Here is a 16,831-nt window from a genome sequence, read left to right as displayed (position 1 = left end):
ACGTTAGAGATCGAGTAATTTTAATGCATTTTTTGATCCAACAAATACCCTAAATCATAAAAATATTAATATGGTTAGTTATAAACCAAACCATTAGTAATCCTTTAAGAATTAAGCGAATTAAGTATAATTGAGAATATCACTTAGCTCACGTGTACTGTAGCAAAATGGCCACCGGTTACACACGCCGCTTATCCCACCTTTAAACATCTAGATAAGGTGAATTCCTTACCAGTCCATTTAAATTTGCCGAACTGAGTAAGGCTAAACATCAAAAGATTGGTTAGTATTTTGCAACAGAATTCAATCCAAAGATTATATACGGGTTCTTTGTTGTTTTATTTTATTTTTGTGATATACTTGTGTGCTCGTTACACTTTATGGCAATAATGCGCTTTTCTGAGTTGGTCACCGCTGTTAAACCCCAACGAAGAAGAAAAGACATGGCTGCGCGCTGACAACTGTGACATTAGTTCTGGACATCGCGACCAAAACAAGCAGTTTATCATATTTTTAAACTAAACTCTACTGACATATTACCCAGACAAAGTGTGCTCGTCAAGAGACCTCAAAAGGTATTCCGTTTAATTTTGATCTACATTGCCACTGCTGTTTACGGTTAGCTTTTAGCATTAGCTTAGCAGAGCTACAATCATTGTAAACATTACGGGTAATTTGAACGCTGTTTTAGACATGTAATTTCTTCTTCCTTCATTGCAGGGTTTTTAAAGTACTCAACTGGCACCATGGTCCATCTGAGTAAGTATTATATCACCGTGTATCAAAAGAAATCACCATTATACATCAGAACAAATTACAAAAAACAAAGAATTCAAGAATAAAACGTATACATAGTTTTACGATAGTGATTGTAGTGAATTTGGTTTTGTAAGTACACAAATGAAAGATTTAAAACAAGTCTGAATATGTGTATAGTATATAGTTACCCTACTCACCAACGTCACAGAATGACGTATCGCTGTATCCGGCCGCCATATTGTCCGTCAGTGTTTATCCGTATTCTCAATGGTTTCAATTTGTCGTGCAATTTATAGTGCAATTCATGGAAGCCCTGGTGCTTTCAGACGCTGTAAACTCATTGGATGCGTTGCATAAAAGGCGTTATGTGGAAAAGCTTAAGTCTATTCATTCGACAGATCCATATTTGATGGCTAAATCGATATTTTTCGACCCGCTGTCTTCGCCCTCTCTGCCTGACATCTGCTACCCTGATATCTACAACTATCTTGTCCACACAAAATCAGCCTATTCTCACGAAAGTCTGATTAACTTTAAGAGCAGCACTCTAAGCAACATTACCCCGTGTGACCCTTTACTTCAAATTTTCTAAAATGGCGACAATCAATAAAAAAAAAAAGTTGACTGCGATGGCCGACGCTTCAAGGATAGGTGGATATTGGACTATTTCTTCAATAAAACACGCAACAACTGTGTCTGCCTCATTTGCAAAGAGACAGTTGCTGTTTTCAAAGAGTTCGATGTGACGCAATATTACCAAACAAGACACGCTGACATGTATGACAACATTACAGGGAAGATACGCAGCGAGAAATTATAGCAACTTGAAGCTAGTTAAATTTCACAGCAGCAGTATTTCGCAAGAGCCCTAGTGTCGAAAGAGAACGCCACAAAGACGAGATTGTTGAAATTATGAATTTAAAAAATTATAAAGCAAATGTGACACACAGAAGGGCTTGCTAAAATTTGTTTAAATATATTGTTCTATGTAAATCAGCCAAGGTAGACCCCAGCATTTTTACCACACCAAATCTGGCCCCCTTTGCAAAAGGTTTGGACACACCTGTTTAACTTCTTTCACTTGGTACCAGCTAAATATTATTCAAAAAATAATGATGGTGGAAGAAATAAGCATCTTGAATTTGAAACTGTATGTTGTCGGCGATTAGCCTCGCAATGATCTTAATTGTGGTTGTCAGCCCAAAACCCTCTAAATATATATTAAATGCATCTTACCAGATATAAAATGACTACTACATAATCTGTAGTGATCGTTTGGTGCCCATTTTTTCGTCGAATTGCAGCAGTCCATCCCGCGCTCCTCTCCGGGTCTCTCGGAATACGGTAGGACTTCAAGTCTCTCCGTCTATCTTCTCTGTTATTGCAACCAACCGCCACACACGCCTTCACGATTTTGATTATTAATGTTAACGAGCAGAAAAACACGCCATAATAGGAGGAATTTACGTAGCGGTAATGCTGAAACCCGACGAGCTGACGGACAATATGGCGCGGAGGCGTGGTTGTGACTAAAGTTGCACCGATACCGATACCAGTATCGGCAGGGGGCGTTGATCCGGCCCGAATTGGTGGTATCGGTATCGACGAGTACCAACATTTAGGGCGCCGATACCATCTCTTGGCATCACTTGAACGCAAATGTACTGTCCTCCCCACGAGAGCTAACTTCCCAATTCCCGATGCATGACATCTGTATGTCCTTGTCTCAAAATTACCAAACGAAATTAACTCCTTCATCTTCAATTTTAAAGATGTAAACTACAATGCATTTCCGCGATGTTACGCTGCTCATCTAACATGGCATTCACAAACGATTAGCATGCGTAAGCTAACGCCTGCTATTATAGCGCTGATGGGATCAGAAAGGTTAAAACCGTGGGAGACTAAGCAAACTCATGGTTTCATGATAAACAATGAGTGGCAAATTAAGAGCGCCGTACTTCAAACTCGTCCTGTTTATGAAAGTCGATTGTTGTATGTGTTGTGCAGTAATGAGCAGAAGTGACTTCTGTGGCCAGACAACACTCAAGCAGCGCAGCGCGCACACTAGATATCATCAAATAGCAACCTAGATGTCCTATGTTAGATCCCATGCCAACTTTCGCGCGCACACATTAGATATCATCAAATAGCAACCTAGATGTGCTACATTAGATCCCGTGCCATTAGCTGCGTAAGCCCAGAGCGACGCGTAGTCCATATACTACATTGATGAATTAGAAACCGCCATGACTGAATGGAAGTTAAGCAGGCCAGATCAATCCATACCAGTGACTATAGATAATGCTGCAAATACTGTTAATTCAGTACATGTTACAGATGGACTCGGACCACAAATAGGATGTTTTGCTTATATGGTAAATATAGCTGCTAAGAAAGCTGCAGCAATCAACAGTGTGCCCCACTTTACAAACAGTAAAGATTGTTCTCAGTACTTATATACAAAATTTCTTCAGATCAGTAAGAAGTAAGCACATAAATATTATGCACTAAAATGCTTGTTTATATGATGTTATTTTTGCTTGTTAGCAAAAAAAAAAAATAATAATAATAATAACAGTTGTATTTTCTGTTTCAGAGCATTAAATGTATTGAATTGTATTGAAAATCGTACCGAACCATGACTTAACTGTATCGTTGCATCCCTTATACGTACATATATATATGTATGTGTTTTTTTTGTTGTTGTTTTTTTTTTTTGCTAACAGAGTGGTATCGGAATGGTATCGGTATTGGCCGATACTGCACAGCCAGGTATCTGTATCGGTATCGGGCCCAAAAAATGGTATCGGTGCAACACTAGTTGTGACGTCATGTGAGTAGGGTCTATTCGTACATGAGTGGTTTATGCTAATGCAATTCATAAGCGCGTAAGATGTTTGCTCCTCTTTTTTTGTGTCGGCTTATCTACATGAAAATATAACTGATAAATATTTTATTAGGTAAAATGATTGCAGCTTTTTGAAGATTGATATAAAGTTAATCATCAAGCTATTAAGGCAAATCGGACATTTCCTTATGGAGTGGCCCCTGGGTATTTATATGCTTGGCTGCATATTGAGAAGGGCTTCCTTATGCATTCTTTGAATATTTCAAACTTTATTTCCTGATTATTTATATAAGTTTTGCCAAAAATAACACTGGGCTTGGTTCCAAACCCCATCTGCTGTTGCAGCGTCGCAGCTATTAAAGCGGTACCATGGGGGTTACGTGGTCATCCGTATGGCCCTAGCGGGCCACAAGCAAGCCAACAGACCCTTCTACCGTATCGTGGCGGCGTACAACAAGCGGGCAAGAGACGGCAAGTACATCGAGCAGCTAGGAACGTACGACCCGCTGCCCAACGTGCACAATGAGAAACTGGTCAGCTTCAACTGGGACCGCATCAAGTACTGGATTGGCTGTGGTGCACACCCTACCAAACCTGTGGCAAAACTTCTAGGTGTGTTTAGTCCTTGGTTACCTTCTGGTCACAGCATTAGGAACAGCAGAACCATTCTTTACATGATTTTGATTTGTGAAGGTGACCTATACCAAGATGATAAAACTTAGTATTGGTTTATTGTCTGAAAATTACAGTACTGTAGCAGTTTATTTATATAAAAGGAAAAATAAAATTCAATGATAAAAATTGAGTTCCCAAAAGAACGTTTTAATGAAAGAAAAGTTATAATAGGAAAAACAACAGGAACGAAAGCTATAATCAACACATTGTTGTACAAAGAAAAATGCATAATAAATGAATGGTAAACTAATTGTGTTTGAAAATAGAATTCTGAAATAATATATGTGTTTGAAAAAGCTACACTAATACAATTATACAAGTATAAAATTACACAGTTGGCATTAAAATACTGATTTAAAAAATTATAACAATGAATAATATAATTTTGTTAATATGTCAAATCTATTGATCGATCCATTTATATCAATATTACTGACTTAAATGAGCTATAGGGTTAAAACTATGATTGTATATATTATTATTACTATATTTGTATTATTAGCTATGAGGGTTAAAAACAAAGATAAAATTATAGCACACTCAGTACACACTTATGGAAAAATATGTAATTGTTTGAAAAAGACATTTCTATTAAAAAAAAAAAAAAATCAGCTGTAATGTAATCTAACGCAGTATGAAACACTGTGTTTCAAAACTGCACAAAAGAAATTATTAGGAAATCTGTTTGTCTCCAACACCATTTCACTGCCATTGACGGCTGTAAATGTAAAATATTCTTTGTTGCAGCTGTGTCTGCTCTTGAAGTGTTATAGAAATGTTTTTGACTCATGAGTGTAAGGAGAAACTCAATTCATTTGGACTAGTTACCTAAACTCAAGTGCTTTTTCAACCATTGCTCGTTTTTAGATTAGTTGAAATTTTCTTTTATCCCAGACAACTGTTTTAGGTTGTTTTATTTACCTGACATGTTTTGGCGACTACCGCCACCTTCATCAGAGTGTCACTGGTGTTGGTGTGACGCGTCTTAGTCAGCTGATAGATGAAGGCGTGACTCACTTGTCAGATTTGACAGGCGAGTCTCGTCCTCTTCTGACCATTCACTCTTCTAGGATGCTGGTCCAGGTAGAGGGTGTGACTCACCTGTCAAATCTGACAGGTGAGTAACGCCTTCATCCATCAGCTGATAAAGACGCGTCACACCAACACCAGTGACACTCTGATGAAGGCGGAAGTAGTCGCCGAAACATGTCAGGTAAATAAAACAACCTAAAACAATTGCCTGGGATAAAAGAAAAATTCAACTAATCTATAAGTGTAGACAAAATGAACTCAATACAATCATTACTCCTTTTTCCGCAGGTTTAGCAGGCTTTTACCCGCTCCATCCCATGACTGTGACGGAGATGGAACGCCGGCGAGCCCGAGAGACACAGACCGAAACGGAAGCCAAAAAAAGTATAGAGACGGAAGTGTGATGGGGTTGTGATGTCATGGCAGCGCACAAAGACTGTTTTTGTACATTGTATATTATGTTTGACACATGCTTGATACACTGTGGAATTAAAAGTGAGGAAATATACAAGCATCTGTTTTCAGCTTCTTTAACAAGGCAATGAGACCATGTGCTGTATCATGACTTTGGTATTGAAATTGCATATTTTAATTTAGTAATACTACGACATCTAATTTGAAATGATCTTGAAAATTAACTTTTAATGTTATGTTTTACTCCAAAATATGCGATACATGTTTATTATTGATACTTTATCTCCGTTAGATTCTGATTTAGTATAGAATTTTTGTACAACTATCTCATGTTTGAATTTTGAAAATATTCAACTATATTCTAGTAGATTTGTTTGAATCTTACCCCCCCAAAAAATGTAGCTTATTGACGGCGATAGACAGATGGGAGGGCTGGCAGTGAATTCGTTCACTCGCTGCCACCCTCATAGTTCAAATGGATTGGATGTCTATTAGTGATCAACCTGGTTAAATTCACAGCAGAAGGATGAAAAGGATGACACAATTGGACTTCTACATCGTAAATTACTGTTTTTAAACTCCGGAAAGAAATATTTTTTGAAAATATATGGTTTTATTGTAGTTAGATTTCTGGCAATCTTAAAGACTGAACATTTTTTGGGAAAAAAAGTGCGGCTTTGACCTCATAATATTATAATGTTAACCTAAAAAAATATGACGCTTATCTCCGGATACTCAAATATTGTATAATATGCCCAAATCAGATATAAGATACTCAAATTTTAATCGAAAAAATGTCAGTAGTTTGACTTTATTCTCACAGATTTCAAATTAGGCTCAAATATTCTATTACTGTTTCACAAAAATTGACTCAAATATACAGTATATTCTGGTAACCCAACAACTTGAATCTTTAGTATCTCCTACAGTTATTCTCGAAAATAAATTTGTCGACCTAAAATATATGGCTTTTTTGTTATTAGAAGACATCAAATATGCCTTTTTTTTTATAGTGGACTTAATGTTACCTATCATCGGACTTCATTAGGAAAATACACTGTTTAATTCTAGTAAGATTACAATTTTTGCAGTTTTTTTTTTTTTTTTTTGTTCGAAGTGGGTCGAGTAACATTAGTAAATACACACCAGCAACACATAATTTAATCTGATTCTCATCACTGTAACATGCTTCTAACGAAAAGCCTTTTTTTTTTTATTCTTTGTTGCATTCCTCATCTGAAGCAAATTGATGAAATATTCTTAATCTGTTTGTTTCCAAGAATTCCCTTCCTTCACCTCCCCTTGTGAACGTTTAAGCTTGAGTCTTTCTTCTGCTTTCCTTTTCACTTGTTTGCTTGTGACTCAGTGCTGATGAGTGATTAACGTCAAACAAGCCATTGAATTTCCATTTGATTATTTGCCCAGTTAAACGCTCCCTTTTTTTTTTTTTTTTTTTTAATCTAAATACCATCTTTTCTCCACCCATTTCACGGATACTCACATGCAAGTAATAATTCATTTACAGCCTGTAAAATATTGTTTAGCTTTCCAGTTTTGTCATGTCATACTTGAGTATTGGTCGATTTGAAGGAAAACTGCAATCAGTCATCTTTTATTGCAGACAATGACATGGAAACATAATTCACTCCCATCCCAAATTGCTTACTTTATTCATCATTCTCTAATAAACAATAAGTTCGACAAGGGCGATATAACTTTTTTTTTTTACATATCAGTGGTGAATATTTATGCACCTCGCCCAACCAAGCAATATCCCAAGAACTTTACAAGTGTCTATATATGTGTGTGTGTGTATGTGTACTTGACAAGTTCTTGTGACGTCATGCGCCAATACTTGAAAGGTTTGCAGAGGGAGGGCACGATATCACCACCAATCTGAGTTGACCTGTTGATCATTTATGACCAACTGGTTACACCAAAGATTATGTGTTAATATTGTGCCCACAACTTCGAATAATTTCTACATCCATGACGATGGTGAAATGATTCAGGCAGACATTTTTTGGATGCTCAGCTGACAAGAAGGGAAGATGAAAATATGGAAGAGTTTTTCCACCCTTCTTCTTGTGAACGCAAACATCATGATGATGGTTGTGTTCGGTCTAATAAACGCACAAGAACAAGGTAAGTCCCTCATTTCATGATTTCTCAAACTACACCGATGGACTCGAATTCCTCGAAAGCACATTGAAGTACAATATTATTTATGTAGTTCTGTATTCGTCCAAGTAATTTATGTAGATTGAAAAAGTAAATTCAATATCCAGCATTTATGTGGAATTTAGTTATTTTGAATTTCAATATTTGATTTCATCTGGAACTACACAAATTACTTAATATGACAAATGTATATGATTTTTTTAAAAATTCAGAACGGAATGGCATAGTCTTTGTTTATAGGGTCTCCTTAAACAACTTCTACATATTCATCCTTTTAGCGCATAACTTTCTGAGAGGGATTTATCATATTAAGATGATTCTCAAATATTTAGCAGCAACAAAAATATTTTTTCCATTTAATCAAATTATTACAGTCTGTAAGATTGTGTTTTTTTTATGGTTGTCAAAGCAAAGGTAACTGAAGTGAGCATGATTGAAGCCAGTGTTTCCCAATCTGTATTGAGCAAATATAACCCTAAATAATTTCAAGGCAGACCATAAAATCAAAGAGTTATGAATAGTAAACACAATACAGGATAATGACATATTTATCTTGGTTCAATTTCCAAACAAATTCACTTGATCAAAATTTTAAATTCAGGCCTGTTGAGTTGCACAGAAATAATTTTGGAACAAATTAATTGAATTGGATTTTTGTCCGCAGCCCACAATAGATAATCTAATGGAGCACTATAGTGACACAGCACATTGGTTGTGAACCACTCAGCTAAGAACATGCTTTTACTCTCTGATATGCCTCACCAGCAAAATGACAACAATACACGTATATAACGAGCAGTATGGCCCAACATTGCTCTGGTGAAAAAGTGAAAATTGGCATTTCCTATTCATTACAATTTTTCGGATTACCATGATAGGTAATATGAATTATACTGCATTTAGACATCCAACAATTTAGCAATATACAGTGGGGCAAATAAGTATTTAGTCAACCACCAATTGTACAAGTTCTCCTACTTGAAAAGATTAGGGAGGCCTGTAATTGTCAACATGGGTAATCGTCAACCATGAGACAGAGAATGTGGGGGGGAAAAAAACAGTCACATTGTTTGATTTTTAAAGAATTTATTTCCAAATTAGAGTGGAAAATAAGTATTTGGTAACCTACAAACAAGAAAGATTTCTGGCTGTCAAAGAGGTCTAACTTCTTCTAACGAGGCTCCACTCGTTACCTGTATTAATGGCACCTGTTTTTACTCATTATCAGTATAAAAGACAACTGTCCACAATCTCAGTCAGTCACACTCCAAACTCCACTACGGCCAAGACCAAAGAGCTGTCGATGGACACCACAGACAAAATTGTAGACCTGCACCAGGCTGGGATGACTGAATCTGCAATAGGTAAACCGCTTGGTGTAAAGAAATCAACTGTGGGAGCAATTATTAGAAAATGGAAGACATACAAGACCACTGATAATCTCCCTCGATCTGGGGCTCCTTGCAAGATCTCACCCCGTAGCGTCAAAATGATAACAAGAACGGTGAGCAAAAATCCCAGAACCACACGGGGGGACCTAGTGAACGACCTACAGAGAGCTGGGACCAAGTAACAAAGGCTACTATCAGTAACACAATGCGCCGCCAGGGATTCAAATCCTGCACCGCCAGACTTGTCCCCCTGCTGAAGAAAGTACACGTCCAGGCCTGTCTGCAGTTCGTTAGAAAGCATTTGGATGATCCAGAAGAGGACTGGGAGAATGTGTTATGGTCAGATGAAACCAAAATAGAACTTTTTGGTAGAAACACAGGTTCTCGTGTTTGGAGGAAAAAGAATACTGAATTGTACAATACCCACTGTGAAGCATGGGGGTGGAAACATCATGCTTTGGTGCTGTTTTTCTGCAAAGGGACCAGGACAACTGATCTGTGTAAAGGAAAGCATGAATGGGGCCATTTGGCAAGAGATTTTGAGTGAAAATCTCCTTCCATCAGCAAGGGCATTGAAGATGAGACGTGGCTGGGTCTTTCAGCATGACAATGATCCCAAGCACACAGCCAGGGCAACAAAGGAGTGGCTTCGTAAGAAGCATTTCAAGGTCCCGGAGTGGCCTAGCCAGTCTCCAGATCTCAACCCCATAGAAAATCTGTGGAGGGAGTTGAAAGTCAGTGTTGCCCAACGACAGCCCCAAAACATCACTGCTCTAGAGGAGATCTGCATGGAGGAATGGGCCAAAATACCAGCAACAGTGTGTGAAAAGCTTGTGAGGAGTTACAGAAAACGTTTGGGCTCCGTTATTGCCAACAAAGGGTACATAACAAAGTATTGAGATGAACTTTTAGTGTTGACCAAATACTTATTTTCCACCATGATTTGCAAATAAATTCTTTAAAAACCAAACAATGTGATTTTCTGGGGTTTTTTTCCACATTCTGTCTCTCATGGTTGAGGTTTACCCATGTTGACAATTGCAGGCCTCTGTCATATTTTCAAGTGGGAAAACTTGCACAATTAGTGGTTGACTATATACTTATTTGCCCCACCGAATGTATTGTGAACGAGGTCATAAAAAATAACTTCACTCTGGACTCAAAAACCACAAACACAAGTTCATCTCAAATAACCAACCATGAAACAAATAATGTTTTGTTCTTGTAATCAGAGCCACTCACTACTTCTTTGCCAATCATGTCCAAAGAATCAATTGAATCAACTCTAAAGAAGGGGCTGAAAGAACCCCCTCAGCAGAAATAATGCAAGCAATAAATCATAATAACTCTATGGTAACATTCCGTTCTTCCACAGACAATGAAGTGTCATTAAGTTCGCATTCAACATTCTCGACAAAGATTCCCACATGGAGCCAAACATCATTAAGGTATGAAACTGACAGAAGACCGTTGAATCCAAAAACAAATCCTTTCTCTTTTACCAACTTTGGACAATCAACACAAACCATGTCTTCAACTTCAGAAACACAATTTATGATAGAAACATCTGAAGTCTCGACACCTAATGAACACATGACTAAGTCAATACGTTCAGAGTCAAAGAGTACAATATCATCCTATTTCAAGCAGCAAACATCTGTGTCAACAAACATGCTAAAAGACTCTCAGATATCAATGAGAAAATCGACTGCAAAAGGAACCAAGCAAACTAACGACATTCACTCTATAGCCAAATTTGTTTCGATGTCTGATGAATTATCCTCAGGGTTACCGTCAACATTGCCCCAAATGACCACTCGGTTTACAGACAAAACTCCCATGACAGACTCGACCAGTACAGAATCAACAAGTACAAAATCATCATCATCTCCAGAGCCACAAACAACATCTGAATCCCACACATCAATTGAAACATTCACGACGAAAGGAACAATTAAAACTACCAATCTTCAATCTTCAGGCACGATAAATTCTTTTACAAATAGTGATTTATCGTCAGCGCTACCTTCAACAATCCCGCCAATAACCACTCTGTTTGCTGACACAACTCATATTGACTCCGAGTCAACTAGTACAGGAGCAACAAATACAATTCCAATCTTTTCAGAGCCAAAAACTACTTCTGAATCACGCATTTCAATCCAAACATTCACTACGAAAGGAACAATCCAAACTACCAATATTGACTCCACAGACACAGTAAGTTCTTCTACCGATAGTGGTTTATCCTCAGGGGTACCGTCAACATTCCCCCAAATGACCACTCGGTTTACGGACACAACTCTTATCAATCTGGAAACAACTCAATCGTCTGTTACCAACCTTGGAGCATCAACAGCAACCATGTCTTCGCCTTCAGAACCAGCGTTTACATCACATATACCAGTTACATCTGGAGGATTAACATCTGATGAGCCCATGACAGACTCAACCAGTACAGAATCGACAAGTACAAAATCATCATCAGCTCCAAAGCCACAAACAACATCTGAATCTCGCACATCAATTGAAATATTCACTACGGAAGGAACAATCCAATCTACCAATCTTCAATCCACAGACACGATAAGTTCTTCTCCAGATAGTGGTGCATCGTCAGCGCTACCTTCAACAATCCCGCCAATGACCACTCGGTTTACTGACACAACTCATATTGACTCCGAGTCAACAAGTACAGAAGCAACAAGTACAAATCCATCCTCTTCAGAGCCACAAACAACTTCTGAATCGCACACTTCACTCGAAACATTCACTACGAAAGGAACAATCCAAACTACCAATCTTCAATCCACAGACAGTGGGTTATCGCCAGCGCTACCTTCAACAATCGCGCCAATGACCACTCGGTTTACTGACACAACTCATATTGACTCCGAGTCAACAAGTACAGAAGCAACAAGTACAATTCCATCCTCTTCAGAGCCACAAACAACTTCTGAATCGCACACATCAATTGAAACATTCACTACGGAAGGAATAATCCAAACTACCAATCTTCAATCCACAGACACGATAAGTTCTTCTCCAGATAGTGGTTTATCCTCAGGGGTACCGTCAACATTCCCCCAAATGACCACTCGGTTTAAGGACACAACTCATATTGACTCCGAGTCAACAAGTACAGAAGCAACAAGTACAATTCCATCCTCTTCAGAGCCACAAACAACTTCTGACTCGCACACTTCACTCGAAACATTCACTACGAAAGGAACAATCCAAACTACCAATCTTCAATCCACAGACAGTGGTTTATCGTCAGCGCTACCTTCAACAATCGCGCCAGTGACCACTCGGTTTACTGACACAACTCATATTGACTCAGAGTCAACAAGTACAGAAGCAACAAGTACAATTCCATCCTCTTCAGAGCCACAAACAACTTCTGAAGCGCACACTTCGATCGAAACATTCACTACGAAAGGAACAATCCAAACTACCAATATTTACTCCACAGACACAGTAAGTTCTTCTACAGATAGTGGTTTATCCTCAGGGGTACCGTCAACATTCCCCCAAATGACCACTCGGTTTACGGACACAACTCATATTGACTCCGAGTCAACAAGTACAGTAGCAACAAGTACAATTCCATCCTCTTCAGAGCCACAAACAACTTCTGAAGCGCACGCTTCGATCGAAACATTCACTACGGAAGGAATAATCCAAACTACCAATCTTCAATCCACAGACACGATAAGTTCTTCTCCAGATAGTGATGCATCGTCAGCGCTACCTTCAACAATCCCGCCAATGACCACTCGGTTTACTGACACAACTCATATTGACTCCGAGTCAACAAGTACAGAGGCAACAAGTACAATTCCATCCTCTTCAGAGCCACAAACAACTTCTGAATCGCACACTTCACTCGAAACATTCACTACAAAAGGAACAATCCAAACTACCAATCTTCAATCCACAGACACGATAAGTTCTTCTCCAGATAGTGGTGCATCGTCAGCGCTACCTTCAACAATCCCGCCAATGACCACTCGGTTTACTGACACAACTCATATTGACTCAGAGTCAACAAGTACAGAAGGAACAAGTACAATTCCATCCTCCTCAGAGCCACAAACAATTTCTGGAGCGCACACTTCGATCGAAACATTCACTACGAAAGGAACAATCCAAACTACCAATATTGACTCCACAGACACAGTTAGTTCTTCTACCGATAGTGGTTTATCCTCAGGGGTACCATCAACATTCCCCCAAATGACCACTCGGTTTACCGACACAACTTATATTGACTCAGAGTCAACAAGTACAGAAGCAACAAGTACAATTCCATCCTCTTCAGAGCCACAGACAACTTCTGAAGCGAACACTTCGATTGAAACATTCACTACGAAAGGATCAATCCAAACTACCAATATTGACTCCACAGACACAGTAAGTACTTCTACCGATAGTGGTTTATCCTCAGGGGTACCGTCAACATTCCCACAAATGACCACTCGGTTTACCGACACAACTCATATTGACTTAGAGTCAACAAGTACAGAAGCAACAAGTACAATTCCATCCTCTTCAGAGCCACAAACAACTTCTGAATCGCACACTTCGATTGAAACGTTCACTACGAAAGGATCAATCCAAACTACCAATATTGACTCCACAGACACAGTAAGTACTTCTACCGATAGTGGTTTATCCTCAGGGGTACCGTCAACATTCCCACAAATGACCACTCGGTTTACGGACACAACTCATAATGACTCCGAGTCAACAAGTACAGAAGCAACAAGTACAATTCCATCCTCTTCAGAGCCACAAACAACTTCTGAAGCACACACTTCGATCGAAACAATCACTACGAAAGGAACAATCCAAACTACCAATATTGACTCCACAGACACAGTAAGTTCTTCTACTGATAGTGGTTTATCCTCAGGGGGACCCTCAACATTCCCCCAAATAACCACTCGGTTTACGGAGACAACTCATATTGACTCCGAGTCAACAAATACAGAAGCAACAAGTACATTTCCATACTCTTCAGAGCCACAAACAACTTCTGAATCGCACAGTTCATTCGAAACATTCACTACGAAAGGAACAATCCAAACTACCAATATTGACTCCACAGACACAGTAAGTTCTTCTACCGATAGTGGTTTATCCTCAGTGGTACCCTCAACATTCCCCCAAATGACCACTCGGTTTCCGGACACAACTCATATTGACTCAGAGTCAACAAGTACAGAAGGAACAAGTACAATTCCATCCTCCTCAGAGCCACAAACAATTTCTGAAGCGCACACTTCGATCGAAACATTCACTACGGAAGGAATAATCCAAACTACCAATCTTCAATCCACAGACACGATAAGTTCTTCTCCAGATAGTGGTGCATCGTCAGCGCTACCTTCAACAATCCCACCAATGACCACTCGGTTTACGGACACAACTCATATTGACTCCGAGTCAACAAGTACAGAGGCAACAAGTACAATTCCATCCTCTTCAGAGCCACAAACAACTTCTGAATCGCACACTTCACTCGAAACATTCACTACAAAAGGAACAATCCAAACTACCAATCTTCAATCCACAGACACGATAAGTTCTTCTCCAGATAGTGGTGCATTGTCAGCGCTACCTTCAACAATCCCGCCAATGACCACTCGGTTTACTGACACAACTCATATTGACTCAGAGTCAACAAGTACAGAAGGAACAAGTACAATTCCATCCTCCTCAGAGCCACAAACAATTTCTGAAGCGCACACTTCGATCGAAACATTCACTACGAAAGGAACAATCCAAACTACCAATATTGACTCCACAGACACAGTTAGTTCTTCTACCGATAGTGGTTTATCCTCAGGGATACCGTCAACATTCCCCCAAATGACCACTCGGTTTACCGACACAACTCATATTGACTCCGAGTCAACAAGTACAGAAGGAACAAGTACAATTCCATCCTCCTCAGAGCCACAAACAATTTCTGAAGCGCACACTTCGATCGAAACATTCACTACGAAAGGAACAATCCAAACTACCAATATTGACTCCACAGACACAGTTAGTTCTTCTACCGATAGTGGTTTATCCTCAGGGGTACCGTCAACATTCCCCCAAATGACCACTCGGTTTACGGACACAACTTATATTGACTCAGAGTCAACGAGTACAGAAGCAACAAGTACAATTCCATCCTCTTCAGAGCCACAGACAACTTCTGAAGAGAACACTTCGATTGAAACATTCACTACGAAAGGATCAATCCAAACTACCAATATTGACTCCACAGACACAGTAAGTACTTCTACCGATAGTGGTTTATCCTCAGGGGTACCGTCAACATTCCCCCAAATGACCACTCGGTTTACGGACACAACTCATATTGACTCAGAGTCAACAAGTACAGAAGCAACAAGTACAATTCCATCCTCTTCAGAGCCACAAACAACTTCTGAATCGCACATATCAATTGAAACATTCACTACGGAAGGAATAATCCAAACTACCAATCTTCAATCCACAGACACGATAAGTTCTTCTCCAGATAGTGGTTTATCCTCAGGGGTACCGTCAACATTCCCCCAAATGACCACTCGGTTTAAGGACACAACTCATATTGACTCCGAGTCAACAAGTACAGAAGCAACAAGTACAATTCCATCCTCTTCAGAGCCACAAACAACTTCTGACTCGCACACTTCACTCGAAACATTCACTACGAAAGGAACAATCCAAACTACCAATCTTCAATCCACAGACAGTGGTGTATCGTCAGCGCTACCTTCAAAAATCCCACCAATGACCACTCGGTTTACTGACACAACTCATATTGACTTCGAGTCAACAAGTACAGAAGCAACAAGTACAATTCCATCCTCTTCAGAGCCACAAACAACTTCTGAATCGCACACATCAATTGAAACATTCACTACGGAAGGAACAATCCAAACTACCAATCTTCAATCCACAGACAGTGGTTTATCGTCAGCGCTACCTTCAAAAATCGCGTCAATGACCACTCGGTTTACTGACACAACTCATATTGACTCCGAGTCAACAAGTACAGAAGCAACAAGTACAATTCCATCCTCTTCAGAGCCACAAACAACTTCTGAATCGCACACTTCACTCGAAACATTCACTACGAAAGGAACAATCCAAACTACCAATATTGACTTCACAGACACAGTAAGTTCTTCTACCGATAGTGGTTTATCCTCAGGGGTACCTTCAACATTCCCCCAAATGACCACTCGGTTTCCGGACACAACTCATATTGACTCAGAGTCAACGAGTACAGAAGGAACAAGTACAATTCCATCCTCCTCAGAGCCACAAACAATTTCTGAAGCGCACACTTCGATCGAAACATTCACTACGGAAGGAATAATCCAAACTACCAATCTTCAATCAACAGACACGATAAGTTCTTCTCCAGATAGTGGTGCATCGTCAGCGCTACCTTCAACAATCCCGCCAATGACCACTCGGTTTACTGACACAACTCATATTGACTCCGAGTCAACAAGTACAG

At 39.3% G+C, this 16,831-nt stretch overlaps 1 protein-coding gene across 1 annotated transcript; it reads left to right on the top strand.

Annotated features, from left to right (window-relative positions):
• Window positions 1–363: 363 nt before the first annotated feature.
• mrps16 (mitochondrial ribosomal protein S16) lies at window positions 364–5,815 on the top strand. Its single transcript, XM_057846395.1, has 4 exons — window positions 364–575; window positions 721–759; window positions 3,956–4,222; window positions 5,606–5,815. Exons 2-4 carry the CDS (start codon window positions 747–749, stop codon window positions 5,719–5,721), a joined length of 396 nt encoding a protein of 131 aa, XP_057702378.1. The 5' UTR covers window positions 364–575; window positions 721–746; the 3' UTR covers window positions 5,722–5,815.
• Window positions 5,816–16,831: the final 11,016 nt, after the last annotated feature.

Source organism: Corythoichthys intestinalis, chromosome 9, assembly GCF_030265065.1.
Source record: "Corythoichthys intestinalis isolate RoL2023-P3 chromosome 9, ASM3026506v1, whole genome shotgun sequence".
Classification (NCBI taxonomy): Eukaryota; Metazoa; Chordata; class Actinopteri; order Syngnathiformes; family Syngnathidae; genus Corythoichthys; species Corythoichthys intestinalis.
This window is presented reverse-complemented; position numbering and strand designations above follow the sequence as displayed.